The 24,784-nt window shown below is 38.6% G+C and overlaps 2 protein-coding genes across 12 annotated transcripts in view; both read left to right on the top strand.

The window, feature by feature from the left end:
- ap1b1 (adaptor related protein complex 1 subunit beta 1) overlaps nucleotides 1–17,792 on the top strand; it is a 32,554-nt gene extending 14,762 nt beyond the window's left edge. For 3 of the 10 annotated variants that reach the window (XM_077241067.1, XM_077241068.1, XM_077241064.1), the window contains exons 15-24: nucleotides 111–131; nucleotides 590–655; nucleotides 1,723–1,752; nucleotides 1,972–2,115; nucleotides 2,462–2,607; nucleotides 4,504–4,633; nucleotides 7,873–7,957; nucleotides 8,688–8,774; nucleotides 10,064–10,218; nucleotides 16,328–17,792. In XM_077241067.1, the coding sequence (XP_077097182.1) occupies nucleotides 111–131; nucleotides 590–655; nucleotides 1,723–1,752; nucleotides 1,972–2,115; nucleotides 2,462–2,607; nucleotides 4,504–4,633; nucleotides 7,873–7,957; nucleotides 8,688–8,774; nucleotides 10,064–10,218; nucleotides 16,328–16,402 (939 nt within the window). In that variant the 3' untranslated portion in view covers nucleotides 16,403–17,792. Of the gene's footprint in view, nucleotides 1–110; nucleotides 132–589; nucleotides 656–1,722; nucleotides 1,753–1,971; nucleotides 2,116–2,461; nucleotides 2,608–4,503; nucleotides 4,634–7,872; nucleotides 7,958–8,687; nucleotides 8,775–10,063; nucleotides 10,219–11,357; nucleotides 12,767–16,327 lie in introns of those variants that run through there. The other 7 variants (XM_077241071.1, XM_077241072.1, XM_077241069.1 and 4 more) reach the window with 3 other exon arrangements.
- Nucleotides 17,793–18,979: 1,187 nt separating this feature from the next.
- Nucleotides 18,980–24,784, top strand: part of rasl10a (RAS-like, family 10, member A) — a 19,643-nt gene continuing 13,838 nt past the window's right edge. The window contains exons 1-2 of one of the 2 annotated variants that reach the window (XM_077240545.1): nucleotides 19,172–19,512; nucleotides 19,635–19,897. In XM_077240545.1, the coding sequence (XP_077096660.1) occupies nucleotides 19,682–19,897 (216 nt within the window). In that variant the 5' untranslated portion in view covers nucleotides 19,172–19,512; nucleotides 19,635–19,681. Of the gene's footprint in view, nucleotides 19,898–24,784 lie in introns of both variants that reach the window. The other variant, XM_077240544.1, reaches the window with a different exon arrangement.

Here is a 24,784-nt window from a genome sequence, read left to right on the forward strand (position 1 = left end):
AACTTTCCTTGTCTGTATTTCCCCTCTGGTCTTCTCTTTCTCTTTTGTGACTTTCTCTCTTTTTCTTTTTTTTTGTTCCTCTGTCTTTTATCCTCACGCTACACTTGCAGATGGGCGATGAATCAGATACGGTAATTAAACTAAGTGAAAGAAGAAGCAGACACTTTCATATCATGCCATTTCATTAGTCTAAATTGGGGATCTGTATATTAGTATTGGAAACCAATGTACTCTTCACACCAACAAAGAGCTGCTTCAGCTACTTCCATTTACGAGTACATTTACAGCCCCAGCAATGTGCTGTTATTTACAACCACTTGTTTTTTTCTGCATTTAAAGAGTGTCAACATTAGTAAAATATCTCCTAGATGGCTGTGAATTGTTTGTGTTGTCATCACACACCTTGTATGAAAAATCTTGGACTTGATTTAATCACATTTTTTCTTTTCTATGAGTTATTTTAATAGTTTTAATAACTGTAAAATTCATGAATGTTTAAATAGTCATATAAAGCCCCAGCATCATTCCCCTCATCTCTTCTGATTTAATTCATTGGAAGTGTTTCATCCATTTCTCATTCCTCTATCAGCCGGGTGTTTCCCACAGGACAGAGGTGCATTCTCCCCAGCCATCTTCTGATTATAGTGAGAGAGAGGTCGGTGTGGGTGTTCTCACGCTTGAGTACATCCTTAAAAAGTCTGTGCTGATCTTAGTCTAGTCCCTGTTGCCCAACATAAACTAGTCTCAGATCAGTATGAAGAAACCCTTAGAGCACATTTACTCTTTTATTTTTTTTCAGTATTTGAGGTTGTAGTGGTAGTTTGTCACACACAAGTAGTCACGTCTCATACAAACTGAAATGTTTCAAACTGAAACGTTACTAAGGCTCAATCCCAATTCACCCCTTGCCCCTAACCCTCCGTCTAGGAATAGGGTGTCTCGATTCTTGTTGTGATAGAGGGATAGGGCGAAGGGGTAGGGCTACATGGCCCACGAAACAGAGATTTTTCAGAGGCACGCTCCGAACGGAGGGCTACGAGAAAGTCACAACAACAAGCGTGGCTTGCATCACTTCAGAGTTTCTGCTGTCGGTGTAAATGCAACCAGGAAAATGGCCATAGGGGAACATTTGGTTCTCAGGAACCATAGTTCCTAGAACTATCCGGTGCGAAATCCCCCATAAAACGACTGCGTTTACATGGATACTCGCCAAGACAGGCATTTTGACAATTTTGTGTGCATTTGACCATTCAAGCGCAATAAGCAACGAAAAAGAATGTGACTGACAAACAGCTTTGTGTAATTAATTTTTCATGGCTTATTGCACTTAATATCTCTTTTTAACATAACGCACATCACATGCTTTATTTTCTCATTCATGCATGCTGCTTTATCACTCTAACATGTCAAACAACCTCAAAATCAATCCTGCGTTACACAGATATATTTGCATACTGCAATATAAACAATACAACAAAGTCGTTATCAATAGACACTTCACATTGCCGTCCTCAATATAATCATATCGCCCATCCCTAATTGAGAGTCATTAGAATGTAAAAAGATTACAGAAACTGTCTCTGAAATGTCTCACAACTTCCTTAGCAGCTCACTGACTTCAACCCGCTGAGCTAGGCTAGATCCCCGTTCATCAACCACGTCATAATATCACCATCTTTCATGCTCACTGATCCTTACTTTTTGTCCTCTTTCTGTTCCCAGCTGGGAGGAGACATCGGCGGAAGTCCTTCGGTAAGTCAGACAAAGAGTTTTAGCAAAGTTCACCCAGACTTTGATGAATGTGCTTCATCCGAGGAGTATTAGCATCAACAGAGGGGTTTGCCTTCTTTTTATCAAAGAGCTGTTAAATTCCTCCTCCATGTCTTTTATCTTAGTTAATTTCTCTGCTTGTCTCTTTCCTGATGATAGAAAAGTTGTAATAGGTTGTATTGCTTGTCTCCCTCTGCTCAGATGGGTGTCGGTCTGGGGGCGGCCCCGACAGCCATGCCTGCTACTCTCGGTGGTGCCCCTGCTGTTGGTGGTGGATTGGGTGACCTTTTTGACCTTGGTGGGGGTGTTGGCATGCCAACAGGATTCTACGTTGTTCCTAAAACTGTAAGTATAGAATCAATCAATATTCTCAATCAATAACTTTGACTTCAGCAGTCTTTTATAAGCAGTTTCCCCGCTTTAGGTCAATTTGTAATGCAGCAGCATTTCCAGGACTTTTGGGAGCGTACACACAAAATGTGTGGTGGTGTTCAATAAAAGCTTGACATATTCCAACAGAATGCTTTTATGGAGACGCTTAAAAAAACAGCAATATGCAATGCACTGGCCAAAAGTGTCCATCTGATGCATGTGTACACAGATAATGAGACAAACAAAAACACAGACATCCTGTATATGTGCCCCTAAATTCTTTCCCTCACTCTCTTAACCTGTTTATCTGTGGGTTCAGCTGTGGTTACCGGCAATGAAGGCTAAAGGGCTCGAGATTTCTGGGACATTTGCCCGACGCGGTGGGATCATTCAGATGGATATGTCTCTCACCAACAAAGCCATGAGCGTCATGACTGACTTCGCCATTCAGTTCAACAGGAACAGGTGAGTCCAGAGGCAGAACTGGAGACTAAAGCCTGAATTATGCTTCTGCGTCGAATCGACGGCGTACCCCCGCAGACCCCTCTGCGTCGCCGCGAACCCCTCCGCCGTAGCTCGACGTGCACCTCTAAAAAATTGTAACTACGCGTTGAGGCGACGCATACCACAAGGGCTGTGATTGGTCAGATCAGATGCACCGTGATACTCAACCTGACGCAGAACCATAAAACGGCCACAACGCCGTAGGAGTGACGGTGTAGCTACGCCGTGGAGTTGACGCAGAAGCATAATGACGCCTTTAGATGGAGATTGCTTTGGAGGTCTCTTCAAGGTTTTGCTTTTCTCTTCTGTGTTTCTTAATCAGTTTTGAGACCTGCCTGGAAAACATCGTTCATTTATACTGTTTGTCAGTGGGAACATTCAAGGACATGCTGGTATTCTAAACACACTTTAATGTTTTTTCACATCGATTGAGAACTTCTCCCTTGAAAATTACTTTTCGTTTAGTAAAGCCTGAATCTAGAATATTGTAATATATTCTATTTTGATCTTTTAACTATTACAAGTGCAATGTATAGATTTTTAGAGTGGTGCTTTCTCACTGCCACAATGGGAGGCTGTTGTGAAGAATTTATGTATCTAGCGCATTTCCTATTTACTAGTGTGCAGCATCCACTTGGATGATGCGATGGCAGCCACAGTACAATGGCGCCAGTGCGGTCTATAGGTAGAGAGGAGATAGAGAGTGATCGAGCCAATTCAGTTGACGGGGATTATTAGGAGGCCATGATTGATAAGGGCCAATGGAGGGAATGTGGCCAGATCAGGTGTTTCTATGTAGTTGCTAAGGTGACTGGGTGGTTGATTACTTGTCCAAGTTGAAAGCATACACCACTAAGTCTCTGACATTCATGTTCCTGGAAGGTCCCTCTGTCAATGTACATCTTTAGACATTTGTTTTATCATCTATGTTTTGAAACTAATTTACAGGGGTTGGAAGATAAAACTAAATTTTGAATCCTGAGCTAAATATTGATTTGGTCTTAACTGGTGATGCACCAGAATTTTCTGCAACCAAAAATAATCTGCCAAATTAGTTTTCAAGAGGGCTGAAGTGATTGACTGAAACAGCCTTCCTTTGACTATGTAAGTGTCTATTTTGTGCACACAACATGGATATGCTACAAGTAAACATGTCAGCAGTGTGTACGCACTTCACCCTGACCAAAAATGATGCTAGAGTTAGAGTAGCAAAATGTCTTTGGTTGAGATGTTGAGAAGTGGCTCATTGCTGAAGAACTTGACTACAATTGGTGTATCACCCCCTGAACAGCATACCGAGTTCAATTATCCAATTAACCAAATTTAATTATGGAAAACATTGTTTTTTGGCTAAAAGACCTTTATTTTAGATTATTTATTTTTTTTAATTATGATTTTGGTGTCAATAGTCTTAAAGGTACACTGTAACTTTTTGGCCCTCTAGTGGTTAAAAAACAAAACTACATGCATTTTGCAGAAGAACATTGTTTTGGTTCTGCGTGACTGCAAGATGAATGTGGTTATTTCTCATAACTAAAAAAAGAGAGAGATTATCCTACTGATCATAAAACATTTACTTCTAGGCTTAAGAGAAATAACAATTTTAGAGTGAAAGGATCTAAAGCTGACTAGCTGAAAAAAATCACATTTTATTACGAGCTCTGTCGCATTCTCTTTTTGCCAGCAGACTCTCCTGTGTTTAGCTTTTTTTTATATATATATATTTTTAATATATATATATATAATGGGTGATTCTCCGGAGGTTTGAGATTTAGCATGGTCCATGTCAACCTTTCTCGCTCATTATGCCACTCTTACACCATACACACATTAACTGTTTCTCTTTTTTTTCTGTAGTTTTGGTCTGGCCCCTGCTGGCCCTCTGCAGGTTCTGACTCCTCTGAGCCCCAATCAGACCATTGATGTCAGTCTGCCTCTCAGCACAAACGGCCCCATCATGAAAATGGAACCGCTCAACAATCTGCAGGTAATGTTTCCACTGCATTTCTGCACCATTATACTTCACACACAGTATAACATGAGTGTTGTGCTGTTACTCATTTCAAGACATAAAGCAATAAAGCAAGCCCCCGGTGAGAAGACCCCCCCCCCAAAAAAAACACTCCAAATACAGTTTGGACATTGAGTGTGGGTGGTTACAGAGGGATGCAACTCAGATTCAAAAAAATCATTGGTGGTTTCCTTTGGCTGCTTGGTCTCTCTCATTGCTTTTGTCTGCCTTTCTCCCCCTATCAATTCATCCATGTCCATTTCAGTCCTCTCTCTATCGATCAGAGTTGTAGATCTGCAGCGGTACAGCAATAGGTCTGAATTAGCTGCACCTTATTATCTCTCAGTGGATCATTCACATTGCTCTCCAGTGACTGCATTTTGGGAATAAATCACAAAGCCCACAGACTACAAGGCGGCGGCATATACATTGTGGAACAGAGCGATCACTAATTGGTAGTAATTAAACAGAGGGAGAAAATTGTGTCGAGCTTTGGGGACTGTTTTGGTTGGATGAAGCAAATGCAAAATATAGGAAGTAGGAGCTCTCTCTCTCTCTCTCTCTCTCTATCTATCTATCTGAGCCTTAAAAAGATTATAAGAAAATGGTGTTTTAATCTTAAGATTGTATAGAGCCCCTCAGGGTCCGTCTAATTCCATTTTCAGATTAAATGCATGTATTGAGCTTTCCTGGAGAGAGATCAGTGAGTGTCGTGTTCGGAATACACATTTTAGATGGTTCATCATAAATGCGTCTCTTTCACTTTCCGCTCTGTTCTTATCATTGATGTCATCAGCAGGGGTTTTAGTGTCTGAGAGAGCTCAGGAGAATCACAGGTGGCAACATGAATTTTATATCTCCTTTTTTGCAGGACTGGTGTAACAATAATAAAGTATCTGAATATCAGGCAGCTCACAGATTCGGCACGTCCTGTTTGATCTGGGTGTGCTTTGGCTAACCGTTCATTTTCAATCTTTGTATGCGTGGATTACAACAGCTGATACTTCCTGTCCTGGAGAGGCTCATGGCATTTTTAATTTCACATGTAGCTCCCGATAATAGATCAGTTATTCACTGTAATTGCATCACAGGAAGTGAATGTTACTCATAGACTGGTTGAAATACTTTTTTCCCCTTTACCTTGCTTCATTGTCAATATTTACGAGGCCAATAATGCTGAAGATAAATCTGAACAGAAGAGGAACAGATTCTAATACTTAAGTTCAACTCCTGACAATTACACACGAAAAATTTTATTTCTGATTTCTCACTAGTTAGTACATTGTCTGTCTTTATATTATTTTACCTGGTGGTGCTATATAGTATTTTATCTGCAGTTAGACGAGGGAGGCCGGAACAAAGCCGGTGTGTGCAGCTCAAAGCGATTTGGTTGGATGAATTATTCAGGGGTGGTGTGTAGCAGGTTTGGATGTCTAGTATGTGGGACATCCTGTCCCTCTCCAGGGCTGTGTAGTCTGTATTCTGATGGATGCTGTGCACCTGCTGTCAGCTTTTATAAAGCTCCCCTGGGTGCCTTTCAGTCCCTCATGCTCTCAAAAGATTTACAGCCATAATCAGATAAAAATTTGGTGGTGGTGTTTTTTTCAGCTGCAATTGCACAAAAATTAAAACAAAAAAAGGAATGATTGGTTTTATTTAATCTAGTATGATTTGTTTTAATGATGTGGTTTTTTTGGCCCCTCTCTTTTTATTTCTTGCTTAAACCCTTTGGTGCTGTTCGGTCATTTTTGACCGAAAGTTTACGTTTAGGTTTTTTTGTTCGTTTTGTTTTTACTTCATCGGAATGCTACGAAGCCGAAGGTTTTGGCACTTAACAAAAAAATAATAATAATTATTGACATGATTCGAAAAGGTTAAATGGTCCTGAAAAAAAATAGACACCCTTGTATTGTTCACGGTTAAAAATGACCGCATTGGAAATGAATGGGAGATGAATTTCATCTATTGGAAACATTTGGTACTGCGCACAAACAAAATCTTACTGAAAGCTCATTTTGTGAGATATCAACCTCAAATTGGGAGCACAGCTTGTTTAGATTATTGGCTTTGATTTTCTTACAGTTTAAGAGTAAAAATGTGTTTTGCAAAATATAAATTTCATAAGAAAATTGAAAATGGTATTTTTGTGAATTTTTCATAACAATACGAATGTATAATGTAAGATCTTTTTTCAGGTTATTTTTTTTTTCACTTCAGCAATATGTTAATTGTCATCTTTAAAAAGAGACCAAACTTAAGTCTGTGCATTTAAGTCGAAAGCATTTAAATTTATGGCAGTTTAAGTTGGAAATGTCATTTTCAGGTCCATGCTCAAAATTAATGAATGGATTATAACTACTGCATAAATTGAATACAATAAATTTAAATAAAAAATTCAAAATATTAAATAAAAAAACATTATCAAACTAAAATATAGAACAATAATTTAATTGAAAAAAAACAACAACAAAAAATATTTTTTTTACATGATTCAAATTCACGGTCTCAGAAAAACTAAATTATAATGATTTTTTTTGGTCCAAGAAACCTTGACTTTTCACATTTGTACAATAAAAATAATGTAGACATTAATATAGAATATATTTCTAATTCACTAGGATGGGTGTTTTTGAGTCTGATTATCCAAGACAGATTCACTCACTCACTTTTTTCCTGAACTGTCAGTGGGCATCTTCCATCCTCTTAGTGAAGCACTGCCTCTGAGGTATTCGTGCATGTTTGAAGTTCACAAACTGGCGTGCAAACGTGAACTCCACGCACAGGAGCTGAACCCTACCTCTGCAAAGCCACAGGGGGACTTAAACAAAAGAATGAAGAGAGAGATAGAAGCAAAACGTCAAAGAAAGAAATGATCAAAGGACCATCTTTCCCTACTGTGTGTGTGTGTGCGCGCGTGCCTGTGTGTGCGTGCCTGTGTGTGTGTGCCTGTGTGTGCGTGCGTGCCTGTGTGTGCGTGCCTGTGTGTGTGTGCGTGCCGGTGCGTGTGTGCGTGCGTGTGTACTTCTTTGAAAGCACTAGAGAAAGAGAGGCCCATTTATTGCTGCAAAAATTATGGACGCGTCCCGTCTGCTCTCAACAGGGTTTGAGTGCCTTGGCCACAGTGTGTCTTAAATCACACTCGTAATGTGTTTCTCTCTCTCTCTCTCTCTCTCTCTCTCTCTCTCTCTCTCTCTCTCTCTCTCTCTCTGTTGCAGGTAGCTGTGAAGAATAACATTGACGTGTTCTACTTCAGCTGTCAGTTTCCCCTCAGCCTGCTCTTTGTAGAGGACGGAAAGATGGGTAAGTGTGTGTGTGTGTGTTCCTGTACCATTAATCACTGCCCGTGTCCTCTCAGACATAAGCATAAGTGGATAAGTGCTTCAGGTGATTGTGACATCAATCCTTCAATCATTTTTTTGAGTGCATTCACTTTTGTTTTTTTGTGTGGGCGTTGTTTTTAAGTTTTGACTCTTATGTCCATGGGAGTGTGAGCACATGTGCCAGATATGTGTCCAAATGAGTGTGTAAGAAAGGATGTTCGTGGTTATGTGGAGAAGTTGGTGAGTGTGATAGAGACTGCTTATGCATAGAAGACTTTCACCAGGAATCTCTTAAATGGAGTTCAGTCTCTGCAGGATATTATTCAGATTGCACAGTGGCTGTGTCTGAAAAATACTGCCTTTGCAGGCAGAATATAGAGATAGGAAGGCATCAAGGCACACTCGAATCAGGTTCGGATTACCCATATGGGCATGTGGGCATGGCTCAAGTGGGGCACCATGCAAGGTTGGGAAAAATAAAAATCCATATGGGTCCCTTTTCTTTCTTTCTACCAAGAAATAAGTGTGTGTGTATTTTATTTATTTATTTATTTATCTTGAGAGGCCAGCCTGAAATCAGTATGAACGTGTACTTTTATCTGGCAGCAAGGCAACAGCTTTCAGAATCAGACAGAGCCAAACTGCATTCTTTATCATTTTTTTTCCCACTGTTCTCTCACATGAACTCCTTTTGTCCCTCTGCTCCTCAGAACGTCAGGTGTTCCTGGCCACCTGGAAGGACATTCCAAATGACAATGAGGCACAGTTCCAAATCAAAGACATCCACCTCAACTCAGGTAACAGGAATAAATATTTGCCTCGCATGAGTGAATTGGGAGTGGAGGCAGATGGAATGGAATGAAACAGAGGAAATGAAACAAATAAGCAAAGATTGGATGAAAGGAAGAGCTCTACCCTTATCTGAGCTTTGTATTATTTTGACTGTCACGCACTATCTTTTAAATGAACACTCTCTTCTGTTGAGGTCTGTCTCTGAAGAGCAGTGCTGATCCGGTGGCATGTCTGGGTGTAATTAACTCAAGGTTTTTTGGGAATGATCCTCTTCCGAATAACTGTTTGCATAAAATAATTGTGAATCACACAGGCATGAACATGCGCACACACACTCTCAGTGGTATTACTAATGAATGCACAGTGGGTGTCTTTAGTGCTCTTTTTGAATCTCTCTCCCTTTTTTGACACTTTCTTTCTTCTATCCATGTGGCTTGATATGAAATATAGGTGTTTTGTGTATTGTTATATGAATCTACTGCCCACAGCAAAATATTTTTATTCTATGCCATATGTGAGATTGCGATTCAAATTGAATGTGATGAGAAAGTCTGAGTGGCACAAAATAATACATAGACTGTAAAGAGACAACATAGCTTTTTTTTTTTGATTCTCACTGGTTGCAAGTTTAAGGTCAGTGAGGTTTTTTATTTATTTTTTATTTTTTTAACTTCTTTTGAACTTTCTATTCATCATGGTTTCCACCCAAAATATTAAGCAGCACAACTGTTATCAACATTGATAATAAGAAGAAATGTTTCTTGAGCACCAAATCAGCATATTCAAATAATTTCTGAAGGAAAGCCTGGAGTAATGATGCTAAAAATTCAGCTTTGACGTCACAGGAATAAATTACTTTTAAAATATATTAAAATGGGATGCAGTTAAAGGATACAGTAAAACTGTTACTGCACTTTGGGTCAAATAAACACAGTCTTTGTGAGCCTAATTGACTTCTCTGTCAACTGGTCACATCTGATTCAAACTAATCTTTTGAGATAGTTCTTTTTAGTGAATTGGTGAGTCGTGATTATCCAGTTAACATCTCATTGTGTAGATTTATAATTTTGTTCTATGAAAAAAGGCAACTCCGACATTCCACCTCAGATATTTTGTTGTAGTGAACTATTATTTTACATCAGACTAATTACTGACTGGTTCATATGACAACATACAAGTAAAAATACTCATTTGCAACAGAGTTGCCATAGAGACTCACTAAGGTTCAATTTGTCTTTACAAAACCTGGTGTGTGTGTCTGTTTTGTTAATGAGTAACTTCTCTCTCCTCTCAGACGCGGCCAGCAACAAGCTGCAAGGCAGTAATATCTTCACCATAGCCAAGAGAACAGTGGAGGGGCAGGACATGCTGTACCAGTCCATCAAACTCACCAATAGCATCTGGGTGCTGGCAGAAATGCGTGTGCAGACTGGAAACCCGAACTACACGGTAAATGGAAATAAAAGGAGATCAAGGGTGTTGTAGTGACTTTAAAAAGTATGTGAAGAGACTAGCAAAGTACCACTCAAACACACACACACACAGATCGATAAAGACAAGAGGATGTGCTTGAGGAGACAGTAGCAGTCGCACGTGAGAGAGTGTGTTGCTCAGAACGACTCCCCTGTTACTTCCTAATGAGGAATTGTTACTTCCTCATGCGGGAGAATGATTTTGTGCATGCGTAAGAGAAGAAAAGGGTCAGAGGGGAAAGGACTGCTGGGAAGATCAAACAGTCTTAAAACCTAACAGGCCGCATGGCTAGATAGCATGTTTTTGGCATTATAGATGCCTCATTGTCTAGTCAGGCTGCACTCTAGGTAGAGACTCGGGCATCGCGTTCAGAGAGAGTGTTTGGGGAATCATGGATGGGTAAAGATATGGAAGGACGATTGTCAAGAAAAGATGTCAATCCTCCTGCCAGTCCTTCCTCCTTTTGGTCTGTGGGATTTGCCATTATCACTCAGCCCAATGCGGAGTGTACACTTCTTCTCTCACACGTTCCCTTTCCCATTTCCCACATGATTCATGCCTCAAGCACAATTTTAGGGAACCAGTTCTTCTCTCAGATCACAAGTGTACCTAGAATTGTATACCCCAGCATGCTTTATTCCCAATAGCAGAATATGCATCCACCTGAGTGAATTACTTATCAATATATTATACATTTACTTATTTTCCCTCAGTTCATTAGCAAGTGCAGCTTTTTCATCATATTCTGCACATTTTTTTGTTATTTCACCAGGATGTGCACTTTTCATGAATAGCGTACACATTGGTGTGCCATTACTTTTCTTTTAATCAATGGCTGCACAAATTCAATGTTCTTTCAGAGTAACCATCAGATATGTTACATAAACTATTATCCAATATAAAATGAATCACATCAAATGCATCTACCCCTTACCAAGTTCTTAATTTATGCAAAATCTGCACCATGTGCCCATGTATCCTCTATCACATCTTGTTGTCTACATGATGAATGAGTATAATTTGTGTTTTGGTTTTCCTGTCTGATTTTGTTGTGTTTTTTCCCTGTGTGTTTGCTCATCTCTCCACTCACCTTTGATGATGACATCACATTGCAGGAAATAGAGGTTGGGTGTTTTTCCCAAAACAAATAGAAACTTAAACTCAACTATCTTTTACACCTTGCTTCCTTTAAATGAGCATGGCTCTTTCTTTTAGTTCCACGATCACCAATAAAACAGTGAAGTCCACTGAAACATAGCAGCATGTCGATTATAGTGGACATCACACTCATGTGACCTCCTATAAGAGCAACTGTTTTGAATGATCAAGCAAACCACAGTATGAGGAATACTGTAGAATTGTTCAAATTCATATATTTTCCAGTCCTTTTGTCATTATAGAAAAACAATGGCATTATAGGAAGGCACAGAGATTGTGTACATAGAATTGTTTTCCAGATTTCATTCCGGGATAAATCGAATTGAATAGCCTTAATCAAAGGAGTTGCTCTTCATTCGGAACCTACCGACTCACGGCATGTGCTTTTAATGTGCAAAAGTCTCACTCTCCTATTCACACACCAGCGTATCCTTCAGCGCTTTTAAGCGGCAACACTCCACCACTGCTGAATCTACACTGCTGCTGTTAAATCTACACTGCCACCATGTAGTCCGATTCTCGAGTAAATTACTCTTTTGAGTCGCTTCTTTTAATGAATCGTTCAAGACAACTTACAAACATTCTAATAAATCTTTAATTGAATAAACTTGCTATATTCGTTGTTAAAGGTGCTCTAAGCGATGTCACGCGTTTTTAAGGCCAAAACATTTTTTGTCACATACAGCAAACATCTCCTCACTATCCGCTAGCTGCCTGTCTGAACATACTGTAAAAAAACGTGGTCTCTGCAGACACCCCAGGCTCCAAAAACGGCAACAAAAACAAACTGGGCCAACCCGCACCACGAAACATAATAAACTGTTCCAGCCAATAACCAACAAGAAGGATTTGGGGGGTTAGTGCGCGGATAAGGAGGAGGGAGGGTCTAGTTAGCCTCCGTTGTGTTTGATAATACTTCTAACGTCAACAAGAAGTGACGTCACCCAACATCGCTTAGAGCACCTTTAAATCTGACTGACCCATTTGGACCACAAGATATTACCTGTACAAGAACAGGTTTCTGTAGGAAACTCTGACACACAACACATCTGTATGCGTCTGCTAATCTTCCTGCTCCCTCCTCACATTCTAACAGCCACTTTAAGAGGCAGAACTGTTACTCACAGCTTAGACACACAGTCCATGAATCATGGTTGTTTTGTTCCTGGCCAATGTGGCACATAAACAAGGTTTGTCTGAAAGGACAGAAAAATGTGGCCATGTATCTATGCTGTTATGAGATGTTGTGTTTTCTTAATATCTAGCAATGTTTCCATTAGTTACAAAGCTCTACAATTTGTCACTGTTCTTGGTCCCTATGGCAACCAGGCGTCCAATGGCACGGCCCGGTTCCCCTCTACACGCGGCAAGCATCTAATGACAGGGATCTGTTAAAGCATTCCTCCACAGTCCTCCGTGTAGCACCCCGCCACTTCCACTCTTCCTGTCATCCCACCATCTCATCTGTTTTCATTTGCGCTTTGATTACATTCTCCCCTATTGTCGCAACCCGCTGCTGTGTCTCCAAGACTTCGAGTCACACCATCCGTTCTTCCTCCTTTCTGTGGTTCATGCCCACCACCCACCTGTGCAGTATCACTCTTCCTTTCTTTTTCTCTCACTTCATCTCTTGAGTCAAATTATAGAACAATGCAACTGTTAATAAAACGCCTCTGCATACAGGAAGCTGATGCCACAGAGCAAGTCAGCACCAATGTCATCACTGTGTCTGTGTGCGCACTCACTACATTCTGAGTGAAGCTAAGACCAAATCCTCCCAAATCTGGCAGAACTAATGGAAGTTTGAAGTGGAGTAGACTGGGGTTTGATTGATAAGGACATGCCCACTAATTCCATGGTGTTCTCAGTTTATTCGTTCAGCTCATTTAGATGTCTGTTTAAATCCTGCTGGTGAGGTGTTGATCTCCAATGAGCACATTGATTTATATTTTTATATATCTATAATTTTATAAGAATCTGGAAAAAAAAGAAATTAGTTCATATTCCAATTAGTTATTTTATTCAGCAAAGATGCATTAAATGAATTGGAAGTGACAGTAAAGACATTTATGTACGGGATACATGAAGCGAAGGGGTCTGCATCACCCTAAAGGGTTTTTTCTGCAATAACAACGGACTGGAGGTACATTATCCCGCTTATTTACATGGCTACTTGCCTCATGCGTAAATAATTAGACACGAAATATTGACTTGAGTTGACATTTTATTAGGTCTTAAAGTGCAAAGCTTACGCAGAGAGAGCGGTTGCTAGCAAGCTGCAAGTCCAAACTGGACTGACATTTAAGGGATACGATACAGTCATGCTACTTATTACACAGCATTTCGCCACATAAATAATTATGGAGATAAGAGATATTGATTTGAGAAGAAATTGTTTTAAAATCGTACCCGTTTGTTATCAGATAATCCATTACAGTGTACAAAACAATCGTTGCAAAATAGCAAATGCTGCATTTGTATGAAACAAGAGAGCGAGTCTGTGATGGATGACAAATAATTGTACACAAAATATTGATTTTAGTTATGTACTAATATTTTGTTAGGCCACCAAACGCAAAACTTCCCCATTTCTAGCAAGCGTAAAGCAGACTTTAGTTACCCGGATGAGCCTGTTATCAGTTTTTACCGGTTGTTATTGAGTAACACACCGCTGGATGGCGCGATTGACCAATCAGAATCAAGTGTTCCACAGAGCCGTGCAATAAAATGTTTTAGGTTACACTTTATTTTACAGTGTCCTTCTTACACGTTATAATAGTAATTGTAATGGCGATCTGAGCCGTTTTTCTTTCTTCGCCATTTCTACAAGGGTGTAGCACAAAGGATTTGACGCGTGAATCCATAAACTGTCTTGTAAACTTTACTTTTTCGTTGTCAGATTACATTTTAAGAGAACTCAAATACACAAACAAAAATAAAAAAGATTATACACTTATTCGCGTTCCAATAACATGAATTCGATCCTTTTCACGGTCAAAAGACTGTCTAGCACCAACCCTTTCTTCTTTCTTTTTCTTCTTCAAAAAATTACACGTACGTAGCACGTAAAACTAGTCAAATCTCGCGATACCATACAAATAACTCAAAATATGCATTTATCAAAAAACATAATCACTCTTAATATAAGGAAAAATATTACAAATGATTAACGTAATTATAGCTCTAACAGTAATAACTATAAAGTATGCATAATTACATGCAACCTAAACCTTATAGTAAATACATAAGTTTTTATTATATTTATTAATTATCTATTTACTCAGTAATTAAATGTATAATTGCACTCTAACACGGACACCTTCAAAAAAGTGTAACCAAGATTTGTTTTAAAATAAATGCTGTTCTTTTAAACTTTAAATAGAAAAAAAATCCTGCAAAAAATGTATCATGGTTTCCACATAAATATTAATTTCTGTGACACTGAAGACCACTGAAGGAGTAATGAATGCTGAAAATTCAGCTTTTACATCACAGGGATAAATAACCAAATTATGAATAATTTATAATATATCGTTTTAATAATTCACACTATTACTTTTTTTTTACTCTGTTGTTGATTAAATAAATGCAGCCTTGGGTTTTATTATTAATTTTGTGTGTGTGTGTGTGTGTGTGTGTATATAATCAGTTTACATTAAATCAACTGTGAAGTGTTTGGACAGAAACAGACAAATGTGTTGCATCGTGCTTGGCGGGCACGGTGTTATGAGTCTCTAATGTAAGCACTGTTTTTCTTTTTTATTTCTTTTTTTTTTTTTTACAATCCCAAAAGCCCTGTGGAAAGCTGCATGGTAATCTTATACAAACCCAGAGAGAACTATTGAGTTTGGGAGGGATAAATTGTGCCATTGATCTCTCCCTCACGCTCGTCTCTTTCCCTTTCGCACTTGTGATGTCCTATTGCGCTGTACCCACCGGCTTTCTGATTATCCTCTGTATGATTGGTGTGTGAGAAGCCTGGAGTCGGCTGCAGCGCTCACTTGACAGAGGAAGCAGGTGTTGCAGAAGATGGAGGTCTCCACTCAGCCCGACCTCTTCAAGCACACTTGCTCCTCTTACATTGGTCTGCATTTGTTTGTCTATTACTCTGTTAGTGCAATGTGAGATCCCTTTAGGAGGAATGGCTTTTTATGTGTCTCTCACCAAGTAAACACAGCTTGCTTATGAATTTGCTACAGGTGGTTAGTTTCAATTGTTTCTCTAAAAAAAGTAAGAGCAGAATCATTTTAAACCATTCAAAAGTTGTAGTTTTTTTATTATTATTATTATAATAAATAATAAAAAATAAAATAAATGCATTCTTTGTGTATGGATCCTAATATTGTACGCTGATTTGGTGCTCAAAAAACAGTTGTGCTACTCTGATACCAGGATTCTTTGATGAATAGAAAGTTCAAAAGAACAGCACTTATTTGAAATGGAAATCTTTTGAAACATTATAAATATCTTAACTGTCACTTTTGATCAATTTAATGCATACTTGAATAAAAAAAAAATCTTAACGATCCCTTACTTTTAAATGATTGTGTACTTTATTTATATATACTACTTGGTGCAAGCATATATTTTAGGTTTAAGAGAGGTGGAGTACTGGTGTGCTTTCAGTGCTAGTTGTAAGTGTTAGTTGTAAAGTTGAAGCTTTGGCCTACATGGCAATGTTTGTAATTTTGTGTTTGTGTAGTTGCTCTTGGCACATTGAAATATTTGTGTTGGCCGGCTTTCAGCATTACTAGTGTTTCCTAGTTTCTTTCACCTTCTTTTTCTTCACTTTGAAACCACTTAATCTTAATCTTCCTAGCATGCACTCAAATCTTCAGATCTTAAATTTTTTACGAAATTTAAATCAATGTTTGATACTTGCTAATGTGTCTTTCATTTATTTGAATCTCTCTGTCTCTTTCCTCAGCTGTCGATAAAGTGCAGAGCGCCGGAGGTCTGTCAGTTTGTGTACCAGTGCTATGAGATGGTGCTGAAGAACTGAAATGGAGGGAACCAAGAGGAAACCGCAGGTCCTGGGCATCGTTTGAGTGACGGAAAACTCAAAACTTGATTGGACCAGTCAGAGAAAGAACCCCCACTGTCTTGCATATCCCTCAGACTGTGCTTTTAGCATTGACTGAATCCCAAGAAATGTTTCTTCATTATTTTGTCCATTCCCAATACCCTTCTTTGTCCCCCTTGTTTCCATCCTTTAGTCGTAAAATCTCTCTCTAAAATATGACACAAAATATAAAAATATCATCTTTATTCCACACATGTGCAGGTGTTCTTTTCAGCAAATTTCATTGCCTTTACTGCATGACGTGGGTTCTGGCTGCTTGTGAGATCATGTGCAGAAGATCTTTTTAGAGCAGCCTGCATTCGTCATTCATCCAGTGGTAGGAAGGGTATGTTTACAACAGTTGAGAGAAACCTTTCAACAGCTGTTTTTAATTTAGTCTTCATAATCAGACGATGGGTCACTTGGTTTGTATCAGTTTGTGTGAGTCATTGAGGTTCAAATATCGATTTATTTATTTACTTCTGTTTTAGTAAAGCTCCTCTACTATATTCCATTGGTAATTTAGATCTCACACAATTTCTTTAAGGGAATGCTGTGTTTATCCAGAAGCACTACACAAATACTAAGTAAACTTTTTTTTTTTTGTCTTTAGATTACGTCTGTATTTTGTGACTAAGATCGCAGTCCTTTTTTGTTATTAAGCTGGGTTTATTTTCTGTCTTTTGTGTTCTGTGTACCAGTTTGTGTGTGAGATTTGGAGATGTAACATTCTGCATGTTTTGTTCCCTCTTCTGGCAATCTTCCCTGTCCTTCCTCATTCCCGCGGTAGTGTCTGTGTACATGGCCACATATTCGGGGGCTTGTCAAATCAATGTGTGTGTTTTGTTGCAAGCAGGATTACATTACGGTATAAATATCATATCACACTGAACGCAATGCAACTGAAGTCTCCTGTTTTGCAAAGCTACTTGTTCATCAAACATGTTTCTTTTCTCATTCTTTATGGGACATGAATTAGTGGTTAAACCTCTACGCCCATGTTTCATTTTGTTTTTAAAACCATATTGACAAGGGTGATCAGACCTCTCTCAAGCTTAATGTAAAATACATACCGCCAGACGAAACACTGCTGATCTGACACACATAATGCTGTATGTGTACACTTAAAAGTTCCCAAATAATATTGATTGTTTTTCTTTTAATTATAATTTGTTTGTTGATTCTTTATGTATGTGTGTTTTATTCTGTAGGTTTAGTCATAGGGTGACTACAAGGAGATTTCCTGCAATGAAATTTGCTTTACTTTTCGTTGGAATCTGTCATAAATGAATCATCTGTTATGGAAATTAAAAAGTATATAACCCATTGATTTAAAGTGTAATTATTCTAGCCTGGTTTTAAGGTATAAATAAATAAAATGTGAATTATGACCATTCTTGAAACTTATAAACCCTTAACAACTGAAAATCCTTCAAAAATGTGTAATATCTTTGCAAAGGTTTATGCAATTCTTCATATTAATACTTTGAGTACTGGCCACTGTTGACTGCTTCAGTTATAGTCCTAACACAATGTTTTATTTATTAATAATCTCAGGAAATATGATTCAAATAGTTAAAATGGGCATCATGCTACAAACTTGGAGCTGGGGGCCTCGTGTATCCGACCATATAATTCAGTGGAAATGCAAAAATAAACCAAGCCTGAAGTGCAAATTTAAACTGCAAGGAAGACTCGGAATGTTATCTAGTGCTTATACAAATGAACTCAGCCTCTAGCCTGGCAATCTAACACTGTTTAGATGTTATGGCATTCATGTCTGATGTTAAATTGATTATACTGTTGCACTGTGTGCATATTGACAATTTGAGAACTGCTCCCTCTAATTTAAATGGATTTGCCTTCATGTATCAGGTTCGATGATGGCCCGAAGCCTGGACAGACAAGGGGAAAACGTCATTAAAATATGAACTGAGAGGACAAAACCCCAGAGAAATTAATATTTTTAATGTAAATTAAATCGGACTAATGGGTGAATGTATTCCAGTTAGTAATCCAGATATCATTAGATAATTACGGCCCATGCTATTTTGATACTCAACTTCTATTACCCAAAAGCTCATCCGGATTAGAGAGACCGTGTGAATATATTCCTGCAGATGACAAAGCAGATTTGCAGAAAGTTAATCACAACTTTATGTAGGCTACTTAGTTTTGTCTTAAGTTCCTGCATTTTCTTTCATTAGCGGAAGTGGAGTTGTGTTGTGAGAATTTGAGAAAGTAGTTTTTGAAACTCAGATCCTCTCTTCATCGTGGCTTAAGGTGCGGTTTTGATATTGTAGCCTATACTGAATATCAGTAGTTTTTTTGTTTACTAAACAAACAATAGTTCCTGCTTGAGCTAGTTAGAAAGACACAATACATTTTCACCTTGTGTTCCTCCAACAATGCAAGTAAATTCGGGTATGGCACGCGGGGAACCTTTTAGAGCCGTTTATAGCAAGGAAACATTAGCCTAATAAAACAGCCACGAATGCGCGCGCGCCAACCTTAACCATATGAGTGCGCGCGGAGGATGAGCGCTTAGTAGGCTATACAACACAAGAGGGTGAATGCTTCAGTGTAGCTTCAACGATAGGTCTGTGCGGATAAAGTCCACCTGCTACAATCGTTACGGAGCTTAACGATGGACCTATTTGCGCAGACTGCATTTGGCTTGCGGTGATGTTCACGATCAAGCGAGCACTCATGCGCTCGCGCAGCACACACTGCTGAGATGTGGGAAGGCATGAGAGGTTACGAGAAGAAAGGGTCAATGGTAACCTCGAGATCGAAGAGCAGATATAATCCAGAGAGCGGCCAAATCGATACTGTTTTATACTGTTGACGTTTTCGAGCTCCAGAGCTGTGTGTGGGAATACTGGGAATACCGTGGAGCACTGAGGGACTGTTGCCCAATGGAATGCAGAGAAGACAGCGCAACTGCCGCAGTGACTGAAGTTGGTTTGTTGATCCATTCAGTAACGGATGCTACCAACTGTGTATTTCACCAAAAGAGATAACGAAATGTACCAGAAGACAGTAGACCTGTGAGCAAACTCTTATTTATTTCAACATCCACGAAGTGTGTTCTCGTGCTGTATGCGCACACACACACACAAAAAAGACGCACGCTCACAATTCATATGACTTGTTTTGATTTGTTGAGCAGTTTTCCAGGTGTCTTGATCGATCGTCTGCAGTCCTGATCCGCGCGGGATGGTCGAGACGCTGAGCATCGCCGTCATCGGAGCGCCTGGAGTCGGGAAAACTTCTATCATCCGTCAATTTATTTACAATGACTTCTCTGAGACCTACAATCCAACCCAAACGAGATACGTGTACAGACCCTCGGTAATTCTTAACGGTGTTATGTACGACCTGAAGATTTTGGATGTCCCGCCAATTTCCTCCTTTCCTTCAAGCCCTAGTCAGGTAACTTAACTGGTAGCCTACAGCTACTAACAAAGTGCTGGATGCGTAAACACACATGACATTAAGTGATTAATTATAGTAGAACATTAATTAAACTACATAAAATGTAGAATACACATATGGGCTAATGTATTCAACGGATAAAACATAATATATTTTTACTGTAACAGCTAGGTGACATTGTCTTGTTGAATAGGCTATAGGCCTAATACATTTTAAACGTAAATTATGAGGTCATTCAACATTTTCATCCCAAAAAGATTTTTTTTTAAAGTTTTTAATACATTTTACATTTAGGCCTACAGGTAGTCTGCCTGTTTTACACTAGTCCCTAGTTTTACACTAGTCAAATGGCTACAATTACATGGAAAATTGAGATGCCACAAAGTATTTGAGCACATTACATATTAAATCAACTCCTGACAAACACAATTTTTATTAGTCATAAACCGTGTATTGCTATGTCTTTGGAAGGCATTTGTCTTTGAAAAAAATCTAAAACATGTCATGTCAGGTGTCATTATTGTAATGTTTATTATTTTAAAATTATTTATTTCAATGTGAAATTTTTAGGATTTATTTAGGCCTAATTATTAGCTTTTCAGTAAACTCAAGAACCCCAGCTTGGTAAATCCTGACGTAATTTAGTCTAATATTTAATGCACTTCGTGTAGTTGATAACAAAGAATGGAATATATTTTCTTTCTCTTTGTATTTTTATATCAAAATGGTGCAACGTCATAGTTAGGTCAAAAGTCATCTAAATGTAATCAAAAAGTAGCACGATTATATTACCTAAAATGTGTAATGTAATGTGTTATGTTGCTAATTCCAATTTTTGTCATGTAATTTGGAATCAGTAACGGACTACAATTTTTGTAATAATCTACCCAGCACTGTTATTTTTTTTTTTTACTGCTACAATTCATGTCACATGATTTGCGTGGTTGCGCTCAAACTATTAGGGCGGGTCTGCTGTCACTCGTTCTTGCACTTAAAGGGACACCGCGTAACTTTTGGCCACTAGGGACGGTCGACCTGTAACTTTCACGTCTAGCGTCCCTAGAGGCCACAAGCTCCGCAGCACTGTCGCAAAAGTCAACAGTCAGCCGGTTGAATTGCATACAAACTAAACAAAGCCTGTTGCTAATCGTTAAGTTGCGTCCTTGTTTTGTTTCTGAATCAGAGGAGAAAGTGTTTGCTGAATGCAAACCTTTCCCAATATTTAGAAAATCCCGTTAGCATTCACTAATAGCAGCCTGTTAGCTTATTAGCTCTACGCAGGCAAAAACATCCGCCGTACCAAATACATGCAAAAAACCAAAAAACTACCACTACTAGCTACCAGATTGATAAATCGCTACTTTACTAGCATTACTTGATTCATGAAGATAAATGGAGGACCAGAATTACAGAATTTTGTAGTTACTGTACTTTTTGTACTCGGGTTCCTACCCAAAACCCGAAGTTACATAGTGCCAGTAAAAGCGATACAGACACTGTCAGGCTATGGCAGACGTGTCATTAAACCAATTGTAAGTTGATCTACCTTGTCAAGGGTTTTGGAAATATATTATGAATGTTGAAAATCTACATAGTGCTGCTTTAACCTTTTTTTTGGGGGGGGTTTAAGAATCTGTATACATGTGGCTAAGTTTTAAGGCACAGTGGAAGAGTTTTATTAATGAATTGTAAAATCACTTTTTTAGTGATGGAAATATGTCTCGTGTTATAAAGGTTCAGGAGCTTGTTTTTAATGGGAAATTGATTCTTAATCCACCACTTTGACCTTGCACCGGTAAACTGTCTCTGGTAAACTGTCTCTGGCATGCAATTTTACAAATTCACACTTTCCAATCCTTGAAAAAAAAAATGTTGTTGTTGTTTTGTTCTTGTAAACTTTAATCAAATCGAAGTGAATCTTTTAAAGAGCCATAAATAGACAGAGATTCCCGAGGAATGTTAGTGTATTGCTTCAGGAGAGAGGGATTTCCTCAGAAAATCTCATTTTGGAGTAGTTGCTATGGAGACATGGCTTGAACTGAGCATCTGTAAGCTTATTTTCTGTATCCTCCCTCTAGCAAATATTTTTCTCTCTCTCTCTCTCTCTCTCTCTCTCTCTCTCTCTCTCTCTCTCTCTCTCTCTCTCTCTCTCTCTCTCTCTCTCTCTACCCCTGTCCTCCCCCATCTCTCCCTCTCTTATTTATCTCTATCTGTCACAAACACACTATTACTCTTATTATTATTTTATATAACAGTCTTGCCATTTAAATCACCCATCCAATTATGCTTGTTAGAAGATCCTCAAATTGCCAATGTTTTGGAATAATCCACAGTGGCAGAATAATCTGTTTTGTTAAGGAAGTGTCAGAACTAGACACATTTTATTTTGCTAATAATTTTACCAATATATCTTCAGATGTAATTGCATCACTTGAGTTTTTCTGTTGAAACCACCAACATATTATGTCAGTCCCCTGTAGCATGAAATACTTGCAATGTTTTGCTCAATCCTTCCTTCTCTCTGAGATCTACTTTTGTCACTGGTTCTAACCCTGCACAACTGATTGCAATTTGCATTTTTTTAGGCTTGATTAGCTGTTTCATGTGTGTATGCTCGGAGCTGACAACAAACTCTGCAGGAAGGTAGATCTTTAGAAGAAGACATCTGCTAAGAAGTTAAATGTAATTAATTTTGTGCTATCATCATTTACATCATTTTTAAATGTATTAATTTTGAAGATGTTTTGATATATCCAAAGTGATTTACGAATCAGAATAATTCAAGCATGCAATTAATCCAAGTAGTGCCACTGTCAAATAGCTAAATACCAGAGTATTACAATGCTACAATCCTTACAAATCCAGACAAATCATTGCCGCTCAATTCTTAATACTGTCAGAAACTCTACATGCAAGACATGTCCCTTCAGAGCAAACTGCTAAAAATCCAGAATACTGCCCTTTTCAAGGAATATGATCTAGTTCAATTTGGACCGTTTTAGGATTTAAATTATGGTTATTCAAATATTCCCTTTCATGCAGTGTGTAATATAGCTCTTTGTGAATGTAAATGTCTTGCAAAGTTGTAAAGTCGAAAGTGCACGATAAATAAAGTTATTGTCTCCCAAAAGAAAGAATCGACTCTGAACCGCCTACACCAGTCGTTTGTAATTCGAATCCCACTGCGTGACGGTTGTACGTCACTAGAAAATACATTTGCATATGTCTATGTTGTACGTTGTCAGCCCTCGAACAACTGGTCCCGCCTTTGAACACGCAATTTTACTGGCGACTGCATGCTTTTCAAATCTCAATTCAATGTGGGATTTGCAAAACGCTTACTCTTGAAAGATGGGTCAGTAGTAGCGGTTAGTAACGGTTCATTATGCATGGTCTTTATACACCACTGAAAACATAGTTATGGATCTTATATTGCATTTCTGTCAATAAATCCTCAGAAATACTACACATTGCACCTTTAAAGAATGGAGCAAGATTTGTGTTTACAAACGTTTGTTACATCAGTCATTCACGTTTGTGCTGGGCTATCATATGCACCGTTATTGATATAGTTCCTGCATGTGCACCGCAATAAATTAGAAATATACACATCTGTTTGTTGATGGACATAGAATTGTTAATGATGATGGGGAGGAATTAATTTTGTAACATCTCATAATGGACCTCAAAATGAGTAGTGTATTAGTGAGAAACGTCCTGCTGAATACATCCTTGCGATGGAGGTTCGGGTTGAATAACTAGTTCTTCCAATATTTAATTGGATTGATATGGTAAAATCAACGCCATCGTTACTGTCTTTACAGTGTGTACAATTGTTGAGCTGTAGGTAGCCTCCAGACGCCGGAGCTGAAGTTTATTGTAATGGACGTTTTGTTTCCAAAATGCACTGTGGTAGACCATTTACACAAACTGGGCCATCTGACCAATCAGAGCAGATTAGCTCACGGAAAGGAGGGATTTAGAGAGACTGATTCATGCATCAAGTCATTTAATAATCATTGAAAAATGTGGTGATGTGCAATGAATATTATGAGAAAATGAAAGTGTTTTTTGAACTTTGATGCATGTAAACCTGTTTTAGGAGACTTGTTTTAGAAAAAAAATGAGCTTTTAAAAATAGCATAATAGGGGCACTTTAAGACTGACACAAATTCAACAAAATTATCTCGAACTCACTTTAGGTTTGCAGGTCCGGCTCCAGCTTTGAGTTGTAAGGTGGGCAAAGTGGGTTCTAACACCATTCTAACAGAAAACCCTTAATGCGATTCGGCCGCTCATTTGCACAAAACAGTGCCTGGTGGCTCGAGAACGCAAACTGTGAAACAGGTTTCAAGGTACAAGCCTTGAAAAATGTATAATACAGAATTTTTTATCGCTTCCGCGTAGCCACGTGAAACGGAATTATCCCGACAACGTTTTATCTGTACAGAGGTAAAGGGAAGGGAAGGGGGCCTTCACAGGGGAGAGAATAGTTGAAACTTCATGACTGTGTTGTCGTCGTGTCCAGGCGCAGGTCCTTCATCATCTGACCTAATCTATGCAGCCTAACATTGAAGTCTATAATGTGTTATGTGTATGCTAGGTCAAAGAGATGTGTTTTTAGTCTAGATTTGAACTGAAAGTGTGTCTGCTTCCCGGACAATGTTAGGGAGACTGTTCCAAAGTTTTGGTGCTAAATAGGAAAAGGGTCTACCGCCAGCAGTCGATTTTAATATTCCAGGTAATATCAACTGGCCGGAATTCTGAGATCGCAATAGAAGTGACGGACTATAATGCGTTAAGAGCTCGCTCAAGTACTGGGGAGCTAAACCATTTAGTGCTTTGTAGGTAATCAGAAATTTTAAAAATGTATACAATGTTTAA

This window comes from Siphateles boraxobius, unplaced genomic scaffold, assembly GCF_051911475.1.
Source record: "Siphateles boraxobius isolate OS27281-9 unplaced genomic scaffold, OSU_SipBor_1 24, whole genome shotgun sequence".
Taxonomy (NCBI): Eukaryota; Metazoa; Chordata; class Actinopteri; order Cypriniformes; family Leuciscidae; genus Siphateles; species Siphateles boraxobius.